General features: G+C 37.8%; 2 protein-coding genes across 4 annotated transcripts; one reads left to right on the forward strand and one right to left on the reverse strand.

The window, feature by feature from the left end:
• Positions 1 to 417: 417 nt before the first annotated feature.
• Positions 418 to 8,417, reverse strand: kiaa1143 (KIAA1143 ortholog). Its single transcript, XM_038306255.1, has 3 exons — positions 8,172 to 8,417; positions 1,276 to 1,420; positions 418 to 1,162 (listed from the first exon to the last, which is right to left on the reverse strand). The coding sequence occupies exons 1-3, from the start codon at positions 8,286 to 8,288 to the stop codon at positions 954 to 956; spliced, it is 471 nt and encodes a 156-aa protein (XP_038162183.1). The 5' UTR covers positions 8,289 to 8,417; the 3' UTR covers positions 418 to 953.
• Positions 8,418 to 8,722: 305 nt separating this feature from the next.
• Positions 8,723 to 15,482, forward strand: LOC119797257 (transmembrane protein 42-like). Of its 3 annotated transcripts, XR_005282571.1 has the most exons (4): positions 8,730 to 9,285; positions 13,564 to 13,710; positions 13,797 to 14,003; positions 15,012 to 15,482. XR_005282571.1 is itself a non-coding variant. In XM_038306257.1 (3 exons), the coding sequence occupies exons 1-3, from the start codon at positions 9,109 to 9,111 to the stop codon at positions 15,090 to 15,092; spliced, it is 405 nt and encodes a 134-aa protein (XP_038162185.1). In that variant the 5' UTR covers positions 8,723 to 9,108; the 3' UTR covers positions 15,093 to 15,482. The 3 variants fall into 3 exon arrangements, 2 of the variants coding, with proteins under 2 accessions (XP_038162185.1, XP_038162184.1); XM_038306257.1 differs by lacking the exon at positions 13,797 to 14,003 and having other exon boundaries at positions 8,723 to 9,285; XM_038306256.1 differs by having other exon boundaries at positions 13,797 to 15,482.
• Positions 15,483 to 15,751: the final 269 nt, after the last annotated feature.

Raw genomic sequence — 15,751 nt, forward strand, 5'->3', positions numbered from 1 at the left:
ATTGCTGTACTTCGGTGTTTGCAAAGGGTCAGGCTATTTTATTCGTTCATGCTCCCGGTGGTTGTAACCTTTATTCCACTCTATATTTTCATGAGTGTAGTTGTTAATTTTACGAAAAAAATAAATAAAAAGAAACCGCAGTGAGAAGTTTGGTATTCTTACTTTTCTTGCTTTGTGTGTCAACCTTAACAGTTGCTAGGCGACAGAGCATAGGGATGTTGAAAGCGGGAGAAGGCTGGGCCTGTTTTTATCCACATGCAAAACTCTTCCAGCTTCCACATTTTCGTTGAACTTTGAAATCTAACACATCCATTTACCATTTTTTAATAGCTGTATTCATATAGAGCTTCCTCGCAACAGGTCATCTCAAGGAAATTTTAATCCCTTTAGAGAACACACAAGTCTAATCAGTGATCATTAATGTACAGTCCACTTCAGTTTTTATTACAGTTTGCCCTGCTGCGAGCCAACAAAATTGACAAAAAGATCCTGAATAGGTGTCGAAACATATTCAAAAAACTGAGCCAGTCCAATTAAATTTTTTTTAAGGTTAAAAGATCTGAATCCTTTAGCTAGTTTGAGGTCATCCCACAAGGATTTTCTATTTATTTATTCTAAAAAGCCATTTTGCTACAAGTGAAACTTTTATTAACATATTCTCTGGAACACACAAAGTATGGCTTCTTGGAAGCAACATGGAAAGAAAATTGGGGTTGATCAACACTTCTGCATAGTTCTGAATGCAGAGAACACACAAGTTGATGATCACTTAAATAGACCTTGGTACGTGGTTTATTTAGGCAGAATAGTTTCAGCTGTAGTTGAACAGTTTTCAAATTCATGAGTCAACACTGATACAAGTGCAGCCAAAAATAGAAGTAAACTCATTTGTTGGTTTATATTCATTGTGAATGATAAACTTGTGATTTAGACTTAGAGGTACAGTCTTACAGTTACTCATTCTCTTCCTCTTCTTCGCCTCCAAATGAAAGCAGGCTGTTATTTTTTACATTCTTCACCAGTTTTCTGTCCTTTTCCAACTGCTCTCCGCTGTTGTTCTTCTTTTTGCTGGAGCTTGCAGTGATGCCCTGAAACTTGTCTGAGGATGAGCGCTTTGCTGGTTTCTTGAAGAGAATTTTGCCTTCAGAAAGAGCCTCTTCGCCTGACAATATAATAGAGACAGATAAAGGATATTAATTGTATATGTACAGTGCTGCCTCAGATAAATCCAAAGAGGTGTAAAGTTATTCCCCGTGACAAGAGAAATATCCTGACCTTTCCCTCTTTTGCCTTGCATTTCCTCTGTGAGTTTCTTCACCTCATCTGCAGTTAGATCTCCGCTTTTTAAGACAACAACTTGAGGAAGTTCATCTTCCCGATCACAGCCATCGTCATCATCCAGTGTGGGCATAACCTGACGCTGAGAGAGGAAAGATACAGGTTGTAAGAAGAGCTAATTTATATATTTTTTGTTCTTCACAGATTAAACAGCTCTCATGTCTAGTCTTGTATTAGTTTATTTGTAAACTATCAGTCTTAAGTTACTTTTTTACCCCAAAATTCTTAAGTTACCTAAAATGGATTAAAAGTATTAAAATCCAATTTTTTTTTTGACACATTTGCAGGTCTTATAAATGATTGGTCTTTTTTTTTTAAATAGAAATTTCCTAACTTTTGGGACAATATGGTCTGATAAAGAGTACATTTATATACATGTTAAAGCCAGAATGATTTGAAATTTAAAAATGACTTCCCTACGACTTTAAGGGGTACACCTATATGACCGAGTATTAGGGTCAGGCTAGAGAGTTTTTATCTTTATTTTAAGAATAAATAGTCATAAAATTACGAGAAAAAAGCAGTAAACTTACGAAAATAATGTTACATTACAAGAATAAAATCATAACATTACAATAATAAAGTAATGTTGTTTATAGATGCTGGAGATCGGCCTGTTTTCCCGTGTGTTCCGTGTTTCTCTGACCATGTCTGAGTGGATGTGCTCTGTTCGTCCTCTGGCATGGGAGCTGGCTCGGAGCTCGTCTGCCTGGCTGTGTGTTTCCTGGACGGGGCCGCCTTTTAAAGCTGCTTCTTGTATCTCTGTTTCTGTCTCCTTGAACCCCAGTCGGCCTCAGCAGATGGCCGCTCACACTGAGCCTGGTTCTGCTGGAGGTTTCTTCCTGTTAAAAGGGAGTTTTTCCTCTCCACTGTCACTACAAGCATGCTTAGTGTGAGGGACTGTATTTGAGTCAATGAGTCAATGCAATCAACTGGTTTTCTTTAGATAGAAAACTTTGTATCAATTTGACTGTATGATCGAGTTGAACTGTAAAGTGCCTTGAGATGACATGTGTTGTGAATTTGGCGCTATATAAATAAACTGAATTGAATTGAATAAAGTTGTAATATTATGAGAATAAAGTCCTAATAGTTGTATTTTATGAAAACTCTTACAAGAAGCACTTTCTACCATAAAATAGGGAATGTTGAGCATCATGTGAAGTTATACTTTGGCTCTGGTTTGACAAACAAGGAAATCTTTTAAGCACCAGCATCAAATTGGGCAGAATGTCAAAGCGGACTCTGATTGGTGGAGCTGGTGGGCCGTCATATGCTGGTCGGAGCTCATAGCTTTCTTTCTGAAACGGGTTGTGGTATGATGCCTTCATTGTCGTTATTTTTCAAGTCAATTCTCATAATATTGCAACTTTATTCTCATAACGTTACAGCTTTAGTCTCTTAATATTACAACTTTATTCTCGCAATAGAAACACTATAAAAACACTCTAGCCTGGCTCTAATACTCCGTCATACTCCTCCACTGAAATGTGAAACACAATCAATTACACATGGTGGATTAACCGATCTATCTGCAAGCATCACACGATAACCCTCACCAAGACTTCTAAAATGCAGTTTTACTGGCTTTGGTTATTAACACGGACGCAACAGTGACTGCTGCTGCGTAACGTCCACACTCACCACATCAGCAGGGTCACCAGATGTCACTGACTCCAGCCCAAAAAATTTCATAAACCGCCTGGATAAACAAAATCCCGTCCAATTTGAACCAAAGCCTACATTTTTTACCTAGAGACGGCCATCCTAAACTGCCAGATTGGGAAACATCTCAACCTGGCAACAGAGGGGGAAACGTTAGCCTTTAGATGCAAAACCCCATCATTCACCGCAACATATTTTTGCAAAATATTCAAATATAAATTCGCCAAATATAAGAGGAACATCGTAGTTTGGTTTAAAGAAAGCATTTTAGTTTTTGTTATAATTTAGTTTGTTGCAAGGATTTTACAGTTTGAAGAAATAGAAAATTACTCCATATGCCAACCGTCGCAAGGATATGCATGACAAGGAAGGGCTACATATACTGCATGCATCATATAGGTAGTTAAGATTGTTTTACTTCTGGGGGTCCTTCAGTTATTTACTGTCACAGGTAGGTGCTTCGGCCAGAGAGTAAGTGTTGGGGCTGGTATAATTTAAGGAGGGCCGGTGTCACAGATTAACTGGTGACGAGATCTACTGGTGGCAGCTGCTGGAATCCAGCTGATTTTTGCAGATGTGTCTGTGGGTGGGGCTTTTCAGGAGCCCTCTCCCCAAACAGGAAATAAACTGCATGTAGACTCGAAGAACTACAAATTATTGTGTTATCTGATCGATACGAAATACGTTGAGATCTTAAAAAGTCACCATCACAAAGGTATTTAATTGCATTAATGAAGCATATAGCATGGTTTAGGGATTTCTCCAAATCCGCACACAGAGATTTAAAGAATTTGTCCTGCTGTTGTTTATCTGTTGTTTCAGAGCCTCAGCGATGAGAGAAAGAATCAAGTAGCAAAATCACAGCTGTATGAGAAGTAAAAAAAAAAAAAGCCAGTGCCAGTGCAATAAAGGGTCAATTGGCACAACTAACAGAGTAATTTTTCGATTTCTCTGTAATTCCTGTATGTCTTAAAAATAAAAATCAGCATAAATGAATGTTTCCTTTTTCTTTTCTCAGAAGCACTGACTGTTTATATTGAGTTTAACAAATTATTTACACTCCAACTCATTTCCAGAGAAGTTGAGTGCACATGTTTAAAGTAATAAAAGCTCATACTCTGGAAATAAAACAGGATTTAAGTTATCAGCAGACTCGGAAAGCTGATCTATATCAACTGTTGACAGTTAATTTTTCAAATATATAGATCTAGCTCAGCAGTATGGAGGACCAACTCTTCCATATTTAAAAATAAATAAAGAAAGAAATAAATGCTCAAAAAATATATAAGCATACAATTAATTGCCAACAAAAATAGAATAAACAAATAAATGTAAGTAGAAATTAAACTATAAAGTGAGACATAAATGTATATAACTCTTAATTAGCTTCTTTATTTATTTGCCTTTGCAATATTTACCTTCTTTTTTTTTGTCCTTTATAATCTTCAACTTTATTTTTTAATTACTTATATTTTTAAGTATTTATTTATGTGCATGTTATATTTTTGTCTGTTTTATTCTTCCTTTGTATTTTTTTACCTTAGTTATTTCTTCGCCGCTGTTTATTTCTCTCTGCCCTTTTTACATTTCTGTATGCATTTCTGCCTCATTATGCAAATGAGGAGGGGGTGTGTCCTAGAGAGTCAACTTCTGCTCATTGGTTGGCTTGGCGGCCCATCTTCTTAACTCACAGAGCTCAGAGTACTAAGTTAAATGTTCTCTTTTCTGTTGCTGTTGTTCAATAAAAGTACGTTTTAAGATCATTTGAGGTGAGAATATTATAGTTTTAAGCATCACCATATGGCCCATTCACAGATTTAATGCGTAATTTAAAAGAAAAAGTGACAAACTTGAGAGGACCGCGGCACCAAGGGAGCTCCAAAGCTGACGGCAGCCCGTCTGCAGCGGCCCTCTCTCGGCATGGCCGTGTGTCAAGGACCGCTGGCTATGATGGCGATTTTTTGTTGTATTTGTCCCTACTCACGTTCTAATGACTTCAGACTCAACATCAGACTCTCCTCCTGTAGATTCGACCGATGTAGTAAATTGCTAACCAACAGCTTCACACACAGCTATGCCGAGAGAGGGCCGCTGCAGACGGGCTGCCGCGGTCCTCTCAAGTTCGTCACATTTTCTTTTAAATAGGGCTTGGTCGTCATGATGTAAGCACTTTGCGTCGCCGCCATCCTGATGGCCTCTTTTACCGCGGCTCAGACTACTGCCTATGACTACCGCATACCGTACTCCTTCTCAGCCGTGTTTTAATTTGATTAATTTCACCTTAACTTGATTTCAACAATGGTAAACCGTTGCTGTATTGTGGGCTGTAACAGCTCAACACATGATCGCCATGGGAAGAACATAGAAAATGGGTTAACTTTCCACCGCTTCCCTGTCTGGAGGCGCAACCACGGAGACCAAGTGTCAGACATAAAGAGTCGTCCTCTAGCTTGGATCGCGGCTGTAAGACAACCGAACATAACTTTCCACAGTATTCCAATGTCATTGAGAGTGTGTTCCCTGCATTTTCATTCTGGTAAGTTAAAGATGCACGGTTTTATTTTATAGCCTACTTTGTTTCTTTCCTTCGAAGTTGGGATCTTTTACGGGAAAATAATAAAAACGGCAGCAGGAAAAGGCTCAAATACGTGAGAAACCCGGAGGGTTGGCAGTTAACGTTACTAACTACACCTTTGAAACACATAGCAGCTAGTTTAAAGTACATTACATGCGTGAGTGGTTGTTAGCATTAGTGGTTAGCAGTTGCTAAACTAGCAGTTTCCAGAGCCCGTCTGATCACAGCTTACCTTACTGTGTTCCCACTGTTTGCTGGCTTTATGATCTGCAGCTCCTGAACCCATCCATTCATGAACTGCATATGAGACTCCAAGGACTTGTAGCTTTGGAACTGTTTTGAAGTATAGGCGCTCACTCATCGGTGCTCCACTCATTGTGTGGAACTTCATATGGATCCAAATTATTAATAATGCTGATTTTGTCAACATACCGGTCTGTGGCTTCTCTATTTAATGTGTCCTGGTAAATTCCAGATCTTTTTCGGGATTTTAACATCTTTTTTGTCTCTTCTTCTACGTCTCTTCTTTCAACAACAACGTTGTATCAGAGCTATGTTTACGTTTGCGTAGCCGTCAATATGGCCGCCACATCCCACAATGCAACGCGGATCCCAAGCCCTATTACACATTAAATCTGTGAATGGGCCATATGGTGATGCTTAAAAGTATAATATTCTCGCATCAAAAGATCTTAAAACATACTTTATTGAACAACAGCAACAGAAAAGAGAACATTTAACTTAGTACTCTGAGCTCTGTGAGTTAAGAAGATGGGCCGCCAAGCCAACCAATGAGCAGAAGTTGACTCTCTAGGACACACCCCCTCCTCATTTGCATAATGAGACAGAAATGCATACAGAAATGTAAATATGACAGGGAGAAATGTAAAAAGGGCAGGCAGAAATAAACAGCGGCGAAGAAATAACTAAGGTTAAAAAATACAAAGGAAGAATAAAACAGACAAAAATATTATAACATGCACATAAATAAATACTTAAAAATATAAGTAATTAAAAAATAAAGTTGAAGATTATAAAGGACAAAAAAATAAATAAGGTAAATATTACAAAGGCAAATAAATAAAGAAGCGAATTAAGGGTTATATACATTTATGACTTTATAATTTAATTTCTACTTACATTTATTTGTTTATTGTATTTTTGTTGGCAATTAATTGTATGCTTATATATTTATTGAGCATTTATTTATTTCTGTATTTATTTTTAAATATGGCAGAGTTGGTCCTCCATACGGCAGGTTAAGGGATGCTTGGCAAAAAAATGCAAAGCGAGTCAGAGGTTCATCTCCATAACGACCATTTGGCCCTCATTTTATTTTAATAGATTTTTCACAAATGGGCAAGATGTCCTAACTCTGAAATGACAAACATTTCCTTGCAATTAGCCTTTTGGGACAAGTTACTTATCTGTACCTTATAGACTCACAGTAAAAAGTAAACCAAATAATACTGTATTACCAGTAACTTTTAAATAATGATTTAAAGTTGTTCTGAATGCAAACGAAAAAATGTGGCATCCTAAAAAATAGAAGGGAATCAGATATGACAGCTGACTGCATGAACATGGTCAAACATCATGGCAGGTTCATAATTGCAGCATGAAAAATATTCAACAACTACAAATACAAATTTAAATTACTACAACCGTAATTTGAGGATAAGCATCATGATAACATCCAAACAACACAGAGTGTTGGTGTCTCTGAGAAAAAACACTGAAAATAACAACACTGTTGTAGAGACTTGCATTTGTGGCCAAACAGGAAAATCAAGGAAACGTGAGAGCATGGAATCTAATAACAAGAAAGTAACTTTTTGTCACAATTTGAAAAATAAAGTGGGAATTGGTGGAAGGAAGGATGAGAAGTCCAATACTTTTGTTTGCAGTCAGTTTTTCTTGAAAAGGTGCTGCTTACACATGTGTGCGTTCTGAATGATAGGCCTCTTTAATGGATTTATATTTACATTCGGGTATTTACAGAGTGGGTTGACCTGCTCATCCAAGCTGCACGTTTTGATTTATAGCTTATGGTTCAACAGGAGAAATGACATTCTATTGTGAGACAGACTTTTATTTGTATTTTTCTGTACACTTGTGAACGGCTCTGTTCTTTGTGGGGAATTATTTGCACTAACTGCTTTTCTGTGGATACAAGTTCTTTACCACATTGTTCTAATCTGAAAACAAACAAACAAAAAAAACGATCTCACAGATTACCAGTCCGAGCTTGCATTAACCCCTCTGCTTATCTTTTTATTATCCACCAAGCAGCACTGAAGCCGTTTCTCCTCAATCTTAATAATGCATATAGCTTGAAATCTCTCTTGACTACAGTCACCTTTCGCTTTGGAATGGAAGATACAAATACGTTTTACGTTTTCAATTTTCCCCCACACCAGAATAAGGGTTTGGAGGGCATTGTCACCAATTATGTAAGGTGAATAATAATTAAAACAAGCCAAAAAAAAAAAAAACTGTGAGTGACCAGTTTCGTAAACCAAATTATATATGACAAAGGTTACTTGGGTGATAGCTAGCCGTGGTTGTGTACCTTACGTCTGCAGAGTCTTACCTTGGTGTCAACATTTGGTCCTTCTTTATATCCCACATCAGTCTTAAACTTCTTCAGAAAGGACGGCTCAGCTGGTTTGATCCACGACACGCCGCTCGCTTTCCCTTTATTCATCATAAAATGATCTACAACAAACACAGCTAACACTAACAAAACACTGACATTATCAGAAGCTGTAATTGGTGCAAAATCGGCTTCAGGATGCGGAACATCCGGAGTGAGAGAGGCTCGCTGGAATTTTGAAGCTGGTGTAACGGCGAACCAGTGGAGGAGGAAACATGGGCACTCAAATGTATGTTCCGCTGGTTTTTCGCATCAATTCCATGACAGAAAATCACAAACTATGTATACGAAAAAACTAAATTAAATCCAAAAGGGGAGGTCGTCTTTGAAATAGTTTTATCTGACCGTATACATTTGTTGTAAGACAGGGGCAAATGTTTGATTTGACATCACCTCGAGCTCCACAGAGCTACAGATGCACGTCGGACGTAATTGTGTTGCTATAGCAACGACTGCTTGATTTTTCCGCTGGAGAGAATCGTCCCAAAATTAAAATAAATAAATAAATAAAACACCACCACCACCACATTTAAACAAGGCGCCATCCACACCTACGAATGAGACTTCATTTGGAGTGAAACTTGATATAGTGATATGAGTGAGTTTGGGATTCAGTCTATGGCTGCGTTCGATTTCAGCGGCTGCATCCTCAAGAGAAACCGGTTTACCTGGACTGTGTCATTCGAAATCCGAGAAAACGAGAAGTCCGGAAGAGGTTGGCTATGGGTTCAAACAGATAATTTTTTCGACTACGTGGAAGGAAGCGGCCGACGAATCTAGCCCACGGTGAACGCAACTGCCCGGGATTCGAACGCAGCCTGTATTTGTTAATCTCAGTCTGTTGTTAACTCCATTTCCTCGCCATACTCAAAAAATGGATTCTGGTGGTAATTACGCCGGCTTCGTGTACGCTCTCTCTGCGGGGTTTCTGGCTGCCGCTGGTTCCCTATCTGCAAAACTAAGCCTCGGTGCAGACCACCTAAGGGAATTGTGTGAGTCAGGGCTTAGCGGCTGGGCGGACAGTGGCGATGGACCCTCAGCGTGTGTCTCGGTAACAGTTTTTCAATGCTTCTGTTATTATAGATATTTTTTTGTTGTCGTTGCTTTTCTTCTGGTTAAACACACCCGATGTGGGTACCAGAAGTGGTGAAGTTAGTTTTACTTTCGATATTCTACAGACATTTTTTCTGGGTTAATTCACTTCTTCCCTCCGGGAAAACCTCTCCTTTGCTCACTGCGATCGGAGGAAACCGCTCTAACACTTCAAGTGCACCCTTATTAGAGACTTTACAGTAAAAACACGGCGAGTGAAAACGGGTACATCGTGTGCCAACTTCCTATTTCAAATTAAAACTTTAGGCCTAGATTCGGAAGCCAAGAGGCTATCAAACTAAAATATTGATATTTATCATATTTACAAAAAATTACACATATTTAGAGATTTCATATTAAAACTAAATGGTGTATCTCATGAAAACAGTCTAGTACCATGATTTCTTATAGCTTTTGAGTCAATTGATCACATTACCTGGAAGCTATTAAGCAAAAATGCTAATATTTCTATATGAAAATTTATTTAAAAAAAATTTAAAGTTTAAAATGAAAAAGGACGTAACTTTTGAAGATGACGGAGTACTATGATCCAACACTGAATTTGAGTCAATTGATCACATTACCTAAAAGCTATTGAGCAAAAATGGTAATATTTCCATAAAAAAATTAATAAAAATAAAGTAAAATGTAAAAATAAAAGGCGTAACTTTTGAAGACTATGTAGTACTATGATCCAACACTGATTTTGAGTCAATTGATCAGATTACCTGGAAGCTGTTGAGCAAAAATTATAATATTTCTATGTAAAAATGTAACGTCCTCCGGGGTTCCCAGACCCAGCCCTGGCGCTCACGCCTCAGTTCTGCTGCACTGTAGTCGACCAAAATCCCAGACGATTTTGAAATTTCCCCAGGACATTTTTTATGATGTCATCCACGCGCCGGCTACCATTCATCGGTCTCCGTCAGTCACGTGACATTTGTTGCTAAGACGCCATTTTTGGCGTAAAGGCGTAGTGTAAACAACCGCAGTATAGCTAAACAAAGGACTAAAGGATTGAGTTTGTCTCTCTGACTATATGGAAAAAAGTAAGCAGAATGTGAAATTACCGTAGGCTACGGTGTCGTGCCAAGGTAGTTATCCCTGCGAAAATTTGTATCCCCTCGTCGGGCGCGCGCACGGAGTAGGAAGAACAACCCGAGTTAACTCCGCTTCGATTCCAACGTGCAGAACTTGAAATTTGAAAGGTTTTACGTACATGAAAGTTGAGCTTTACTGTTTTATTCTTTACTTCACATGTTATAGCAGAATATCGCCAGTGATATTGATCTAAAACTAATAATAAAACACAAACGTTTGCGTGAAAGCTGGTCACTGACAGCAGTGTCTACTCCTCCCTCTGAAAGCAAACAGATCCTTGTTCTTTTCCACACGTTCATTAAAAAAATCTCTCATTGTTTCACAGTGTCCAAATGTTCTCATCCCATTGAAAACTGTTGTAAACCGTATACTTGCAATAAAAATGAAATAGAAAATGGAGTGCACGTGTAATCATTAAAAACTACTGTATATGCAGAAGGAAATAATTTTACAAGGAGGGAACAAATTATAGCAGGCCACCTGCTGTAATCTGTTCCCCCTGTCTAAATCAGACAAAAAAGGCCCCGGCTTTTTCATTTTTGGCATCATAAAAGATGCTTATAAGCCAAAAATGACAAATCTGGGACCTTTTTTGCCTGATTTAGACAGGGGGAACAGATTATAGCAGGTGGTCTGCTATAATCTGTCCCCCCCTTGTAACTTTAAGAAATAAAGGTCAATCAACTCCAAAGTTTCAGGGGTTAGTTGTCATCATAAAAGATACTTATAAGCCAAAAATGAAAAAGCTGGGACCTTTTTTGTCTGATTTATACAGGGGGAACAGATTATAGCAGGTGGCCTGCTATAATTTGTTCCCCCCTTATAACTTTAAGAAATAAAGGTCAATCAACTCCAAAGTGTCAGGGGTTAGTTGTCATCATAAAAGATGTTTATAAGCCAAAATTAAAAAAAAGCTGGGGCCTTTTTTGCCTGATTTAGACAGGGGGAACAGATTATAGCAGGTGGCCTGCTATAATTTGTTCCCCCCTATTAACTTTAAGAAATAAAGGTCAATCTACTCCAAAGTTTCAGGGGTTAGTTGTCATCATAAAAGATGTTTATAAGCCAAAAATGAAAAAGCTGGGGCCTTTTTTGCCTGATTTAGACAGGGGGAACAGATTACAGCAGGTTTTATTTTATCCCATATTGCCAGTTCTGGCATATGGTCTTTAATGATTACACGTGCACTCCATTTTCTATTTCATTTTTATTGCAAGTATACGGTTTACAACAGTTTTCAATGGGATGAGAACATTTGGACACTGTGAAACAATGAGAGATTTTTTTAATGAACGTGTGGAAAAGAACAAGGATCTGTTTGCTTTCAGAGGGAGGAGTAGACACTGCTGTCAGCGACCAGCTTTCAAGCCAACGTTTGTGTTTTATTATTAGTTTTAGATCAATATCACTGGCGATATTCTGCTATAACATGTGAAGTAAAGAATAAAACAGTAAAGCTCAACTTTCATGCACGTAAAACCTTTCAAATTTCAAGTTCTGCACGTTGGAATTGAAGTGGAGTTAACTCGGGTTGTTCTTCCTACTCCGTGCGCGATCCCGACGAGGGGATACAAATTTTCGCAGGGATAACTACCTTGGCAAGACACCGGGACTGGCAGCCTCTCACACAACACGATCGTGTCATTTCTGGTAAATAATTGTGCCGAAAGAACAGCCGCGTGTGGCTTATCTCGACTTTACGCCTAATATGGTGGTTTTCCCACGATGCACCGCGCCCGAGGTAAACAATTGACGTCACCTGGCGGAGACCGATTCATCCTGTCCGCTGAACTGCTGCTAGTTTTACTCACATGCCTGGAAGATGTCTAGTGCTACTACCACAGATGATCTCGCTCTCCAAATGGAGAGCGAAATCATCTGAACGATTTAGATTAGCTCGCCGAATGAATAGAAGGGGTAGAGCGTAGCCGCCTGTGGCCCGGGCTGCTGGTCACAACTCCAGTCCAGCGCACTGATGACGTCATACACACTCTGCTCTGTTTTTAAAAGATATAAATATAAAAAATACAACCGGGGATATCTGGGGGACAGTGATTCACCTACGTTATGAATGCTGGCGTATCATAAATGATAAATTATGAACAGTTTAGTTTGTGCCTTCAACTCGTTTGCCCATAGGAAGACGTTTCTTAGATATAATGACACAAAACTCATATGGATGAGTAGAACATGACGTAATAACGTAAAATCAATGGCCCAATGTAAAAAAAAAAACGGCGTTTCCCTTTAAGCGGCATATTTTGTGAAATTGTCAAGAAGAGCTGCTCTTGGCCGCTGCCTTGGTGTGACTACATGGTAATGCTTTTATGTGAATATGTGAAAAAACTGTGAATTAACTATTGCATATAAAGACATGGAACTTGGAGATTGAGTGAAATGTTTTCTTTATTGATTTTATTTTTAATATTTATTTTTATTTTTAAGTTTTTTTCTATTTTTAAATTGACTGATGTGCTAAAAGTTAGGAGGGGGGACATTTGTGTTTTATACAGTAGTCCTGCCTTTTAATATTTCATCTTCTTTTACTTGCTGTATTCCTGTTTATGTTAATAAATGGTTCAATAAAGAGAAAACACAAGTTAATTTTCAAGAATGTCTCTTCAATATTGAATATTTGACTATACATGGCTAGTATTTGATCAAATTGGGGGGTGGGGACCAAAGCCTTAAAATCCCACTTTTTTCAATATCCAGAAGTATAGAAATATCATTTTGTTCAGTCTCCAATTGACCAGTATTGCAATATTTTAGATGATAATACTGCACAAGAATACCCAATGTTGAAACTATAAGAATAACCTGGTTGTACTGGTCTAATAGTTTTTTTTTTTTTTTTAATAATTCATAGGCAGTGTAGAGATAGATGATGTGAATATTTTGGGTCATATTTCTAACAATGCCAGTTTATGAACTAAAGCCTTTCAAGGCTAGTAACGATTCTTAAAAACAGTTGTACTGTACAGCTACCACTTAGTTTAAAAAATCATAGTTTTGAATTGGATGTGATGTTATTAATGTTCTGTTAGTTGGTAAAAACAAAACATCTAAGCTAATCATTCTTTATGTGCTTTGCATTTAAACACATAAAGCTATAAAACAAGTGGTCTCTTTTCAGCTCCACGTTCCCCTCCGTCTGCTATGTGGAGTTCTGCTGCTCACCTGTAACACTGTAATGTGGACCATGTTCTCCAAGGCTCTCCGTTACTGCTCCTCTTCAGCGGGAGCCACTGTCACCACCACCGCCTCCAACTTTATCTTCTCGGTAAGTACAAACTAGAACCTCAAATGATCAAGCATTATGTCTTTCTAAAGATATATAATCTATTTTTTATATTGTTGTTGTGTCAGGCGATCCTTGGGAGGCTCATCTTTTATGAGACTCACAGTGGCCTCTGGTGGACGGGCATCTCTATGACTCTATGTGGACTGCTGTTGCTCCATGCTGCAACACCTCACACAAACTTGCAAGAAACCAAAAAACAGAAGTGATAGATCAGGGACAGACTTTTCCTCAAATAATTTTTTCATTTTCTTTGTTGCTTATGTTTTTCATTTGTAAGTATCTGTAAATATGGACAATTTAAAATGAAATACAAGTCACACAATAAAACAATACACTACAAGTTGTGGGGTTTTAAGTAGTTTTACTTGTTTCTATTAGAGATTAGCAGATCTCACCTTAGGCATAGGAAACCGTAGTAAGAGGTTCATCCAGTAAGCGATAGGTTGCTGATTCTGTCCGTCTCTGTTGTGTCCTTGGGCAAGACACCTCACCTGCCTTGGCTGCTTTTGGTGGTCAGGCGGGGCTGTCTTCCATGGCAGCCTCACTTTTGCCAGTTTGCTCTATGCTGCTGTTGCTGTGTAGTTTACCACCATCAGCATATAAATAATTAAATCTAGTGTGAAGCTGTATTGGGTCCTTGAACTTGATAAAGCGCTACATACATAAGGCCATTCTAATAATTTTATACAGAAGTATCTTGTTGGGATACAAGTTCTAAACACTATAGTAATTAAAAGGTATAACAATTTCCGAAGTTGAGAGCACCACGGGAACCAGCGGAGTTCCAAAGCTAACGGCAGCCAGGGATAACCGCAGCCCATCTGTAGCAGCCCTCAGAAATTACATTATTAAAACCTAGTGTTCAAAGCAATGAAATTCAATGTCTAAACCTAAAATACAGTTTTGTTAAATAACTTTTCAAACCATAGAATTTCATTTCAAAATATGTAAATTTAGATTCTGTTTTACAAATTCAAGTTCAGTTTCTATAGGCACGTCGTTCTGTTTGTAAATGGTATAAAATATAGATTTAATTTTGGGAACTACATCTTTTAGAAAAAAAAAATTCTCTTTGAGTCATCCATTTTAAGGTCTATTAAGTATTAGACTTATACCCAGTTTTCATTTTGAGTTAGGTCTGGGTCTGTCCTACCACGGTGTGACTAGATTTAAGACCTGAAACTGCAACTTTTAACAATTACTTTGTGAAAGCTTGTTTTAACATTGTTTTGTCTTTGTTAATTTTTTGCATCCAACTGTGTATTTTCTTTCTTCTGCAGGGCAGATCCTTCCAGTCCAGTGAAAACTCAATGGAAGGTATTTTGACTTCTCCAGCAGAACTCGTCACTTTGATGCCATGAACCTGATTTGTCTGAGATCTTCAACTTAGTCCAGACTGTGTGACTTATTACTGCTGTTCTATGAGGAGCAAGTGACTACTTTTCATGTATTAGTTCAACCATTATTAGTTGTATGCTACATTGTCAAGTTTTTTATAGTGATTTGTGATCGTGCAGACAATATGATCTGTAATATCTTTATTCCTAGATGTTATTTATAATTGTCTTAATAATTTTCAATGATAATCGGTGCCTTGATTAAATTTGTGCATCTTTAAGTCTCCTATGTAAAATGTAAGTTTCACATGTATTGTACTGTATTTTATTTTATCCGGTAAAATACCGGCAGCTGTGGTTGCCGGGAATTTACCGTAAAATTTAACTGGTCATAATAAATGTTTTACAATTTTACCGTGTTTTTTTTCATTAACTTAGCCTTTAAAAAGGTTTACCACATTTCACTTTTTTTTTTTTTTACTTTATTGCCTTAAATGCGGGTTATCAAGCATTTAGCATACAGGGGAACAGAAAGAGGCAGGGCAACATAAAAGATAAATAAACACAAAAAACAATAAGTAATAATAATAAAAATAAATCAGAAATCTAGTCTGTTACACTGTAAAGGGTATAGCACATATCAAGTTCTGTACTCCAGGAGAACAAGGATATTTTAGATTTAA

This window comes from Cyprinodon tularosa, unplaced genomic scaffold (assembly GCF_016077235.1).
Source record: "Cyprinodon tularosa strain WSP-4 unplaced genomic scaffold, ASM1607723v1 ctg577, whole genome shotgun sequence".
Lineage (NCBI taxonomy): Eukaryota > Metazoa > Chordata > Actinopteri > Cyprinodontiformes > Cyprinodontidae > Cyprinodon > Cyprinodon tularosa.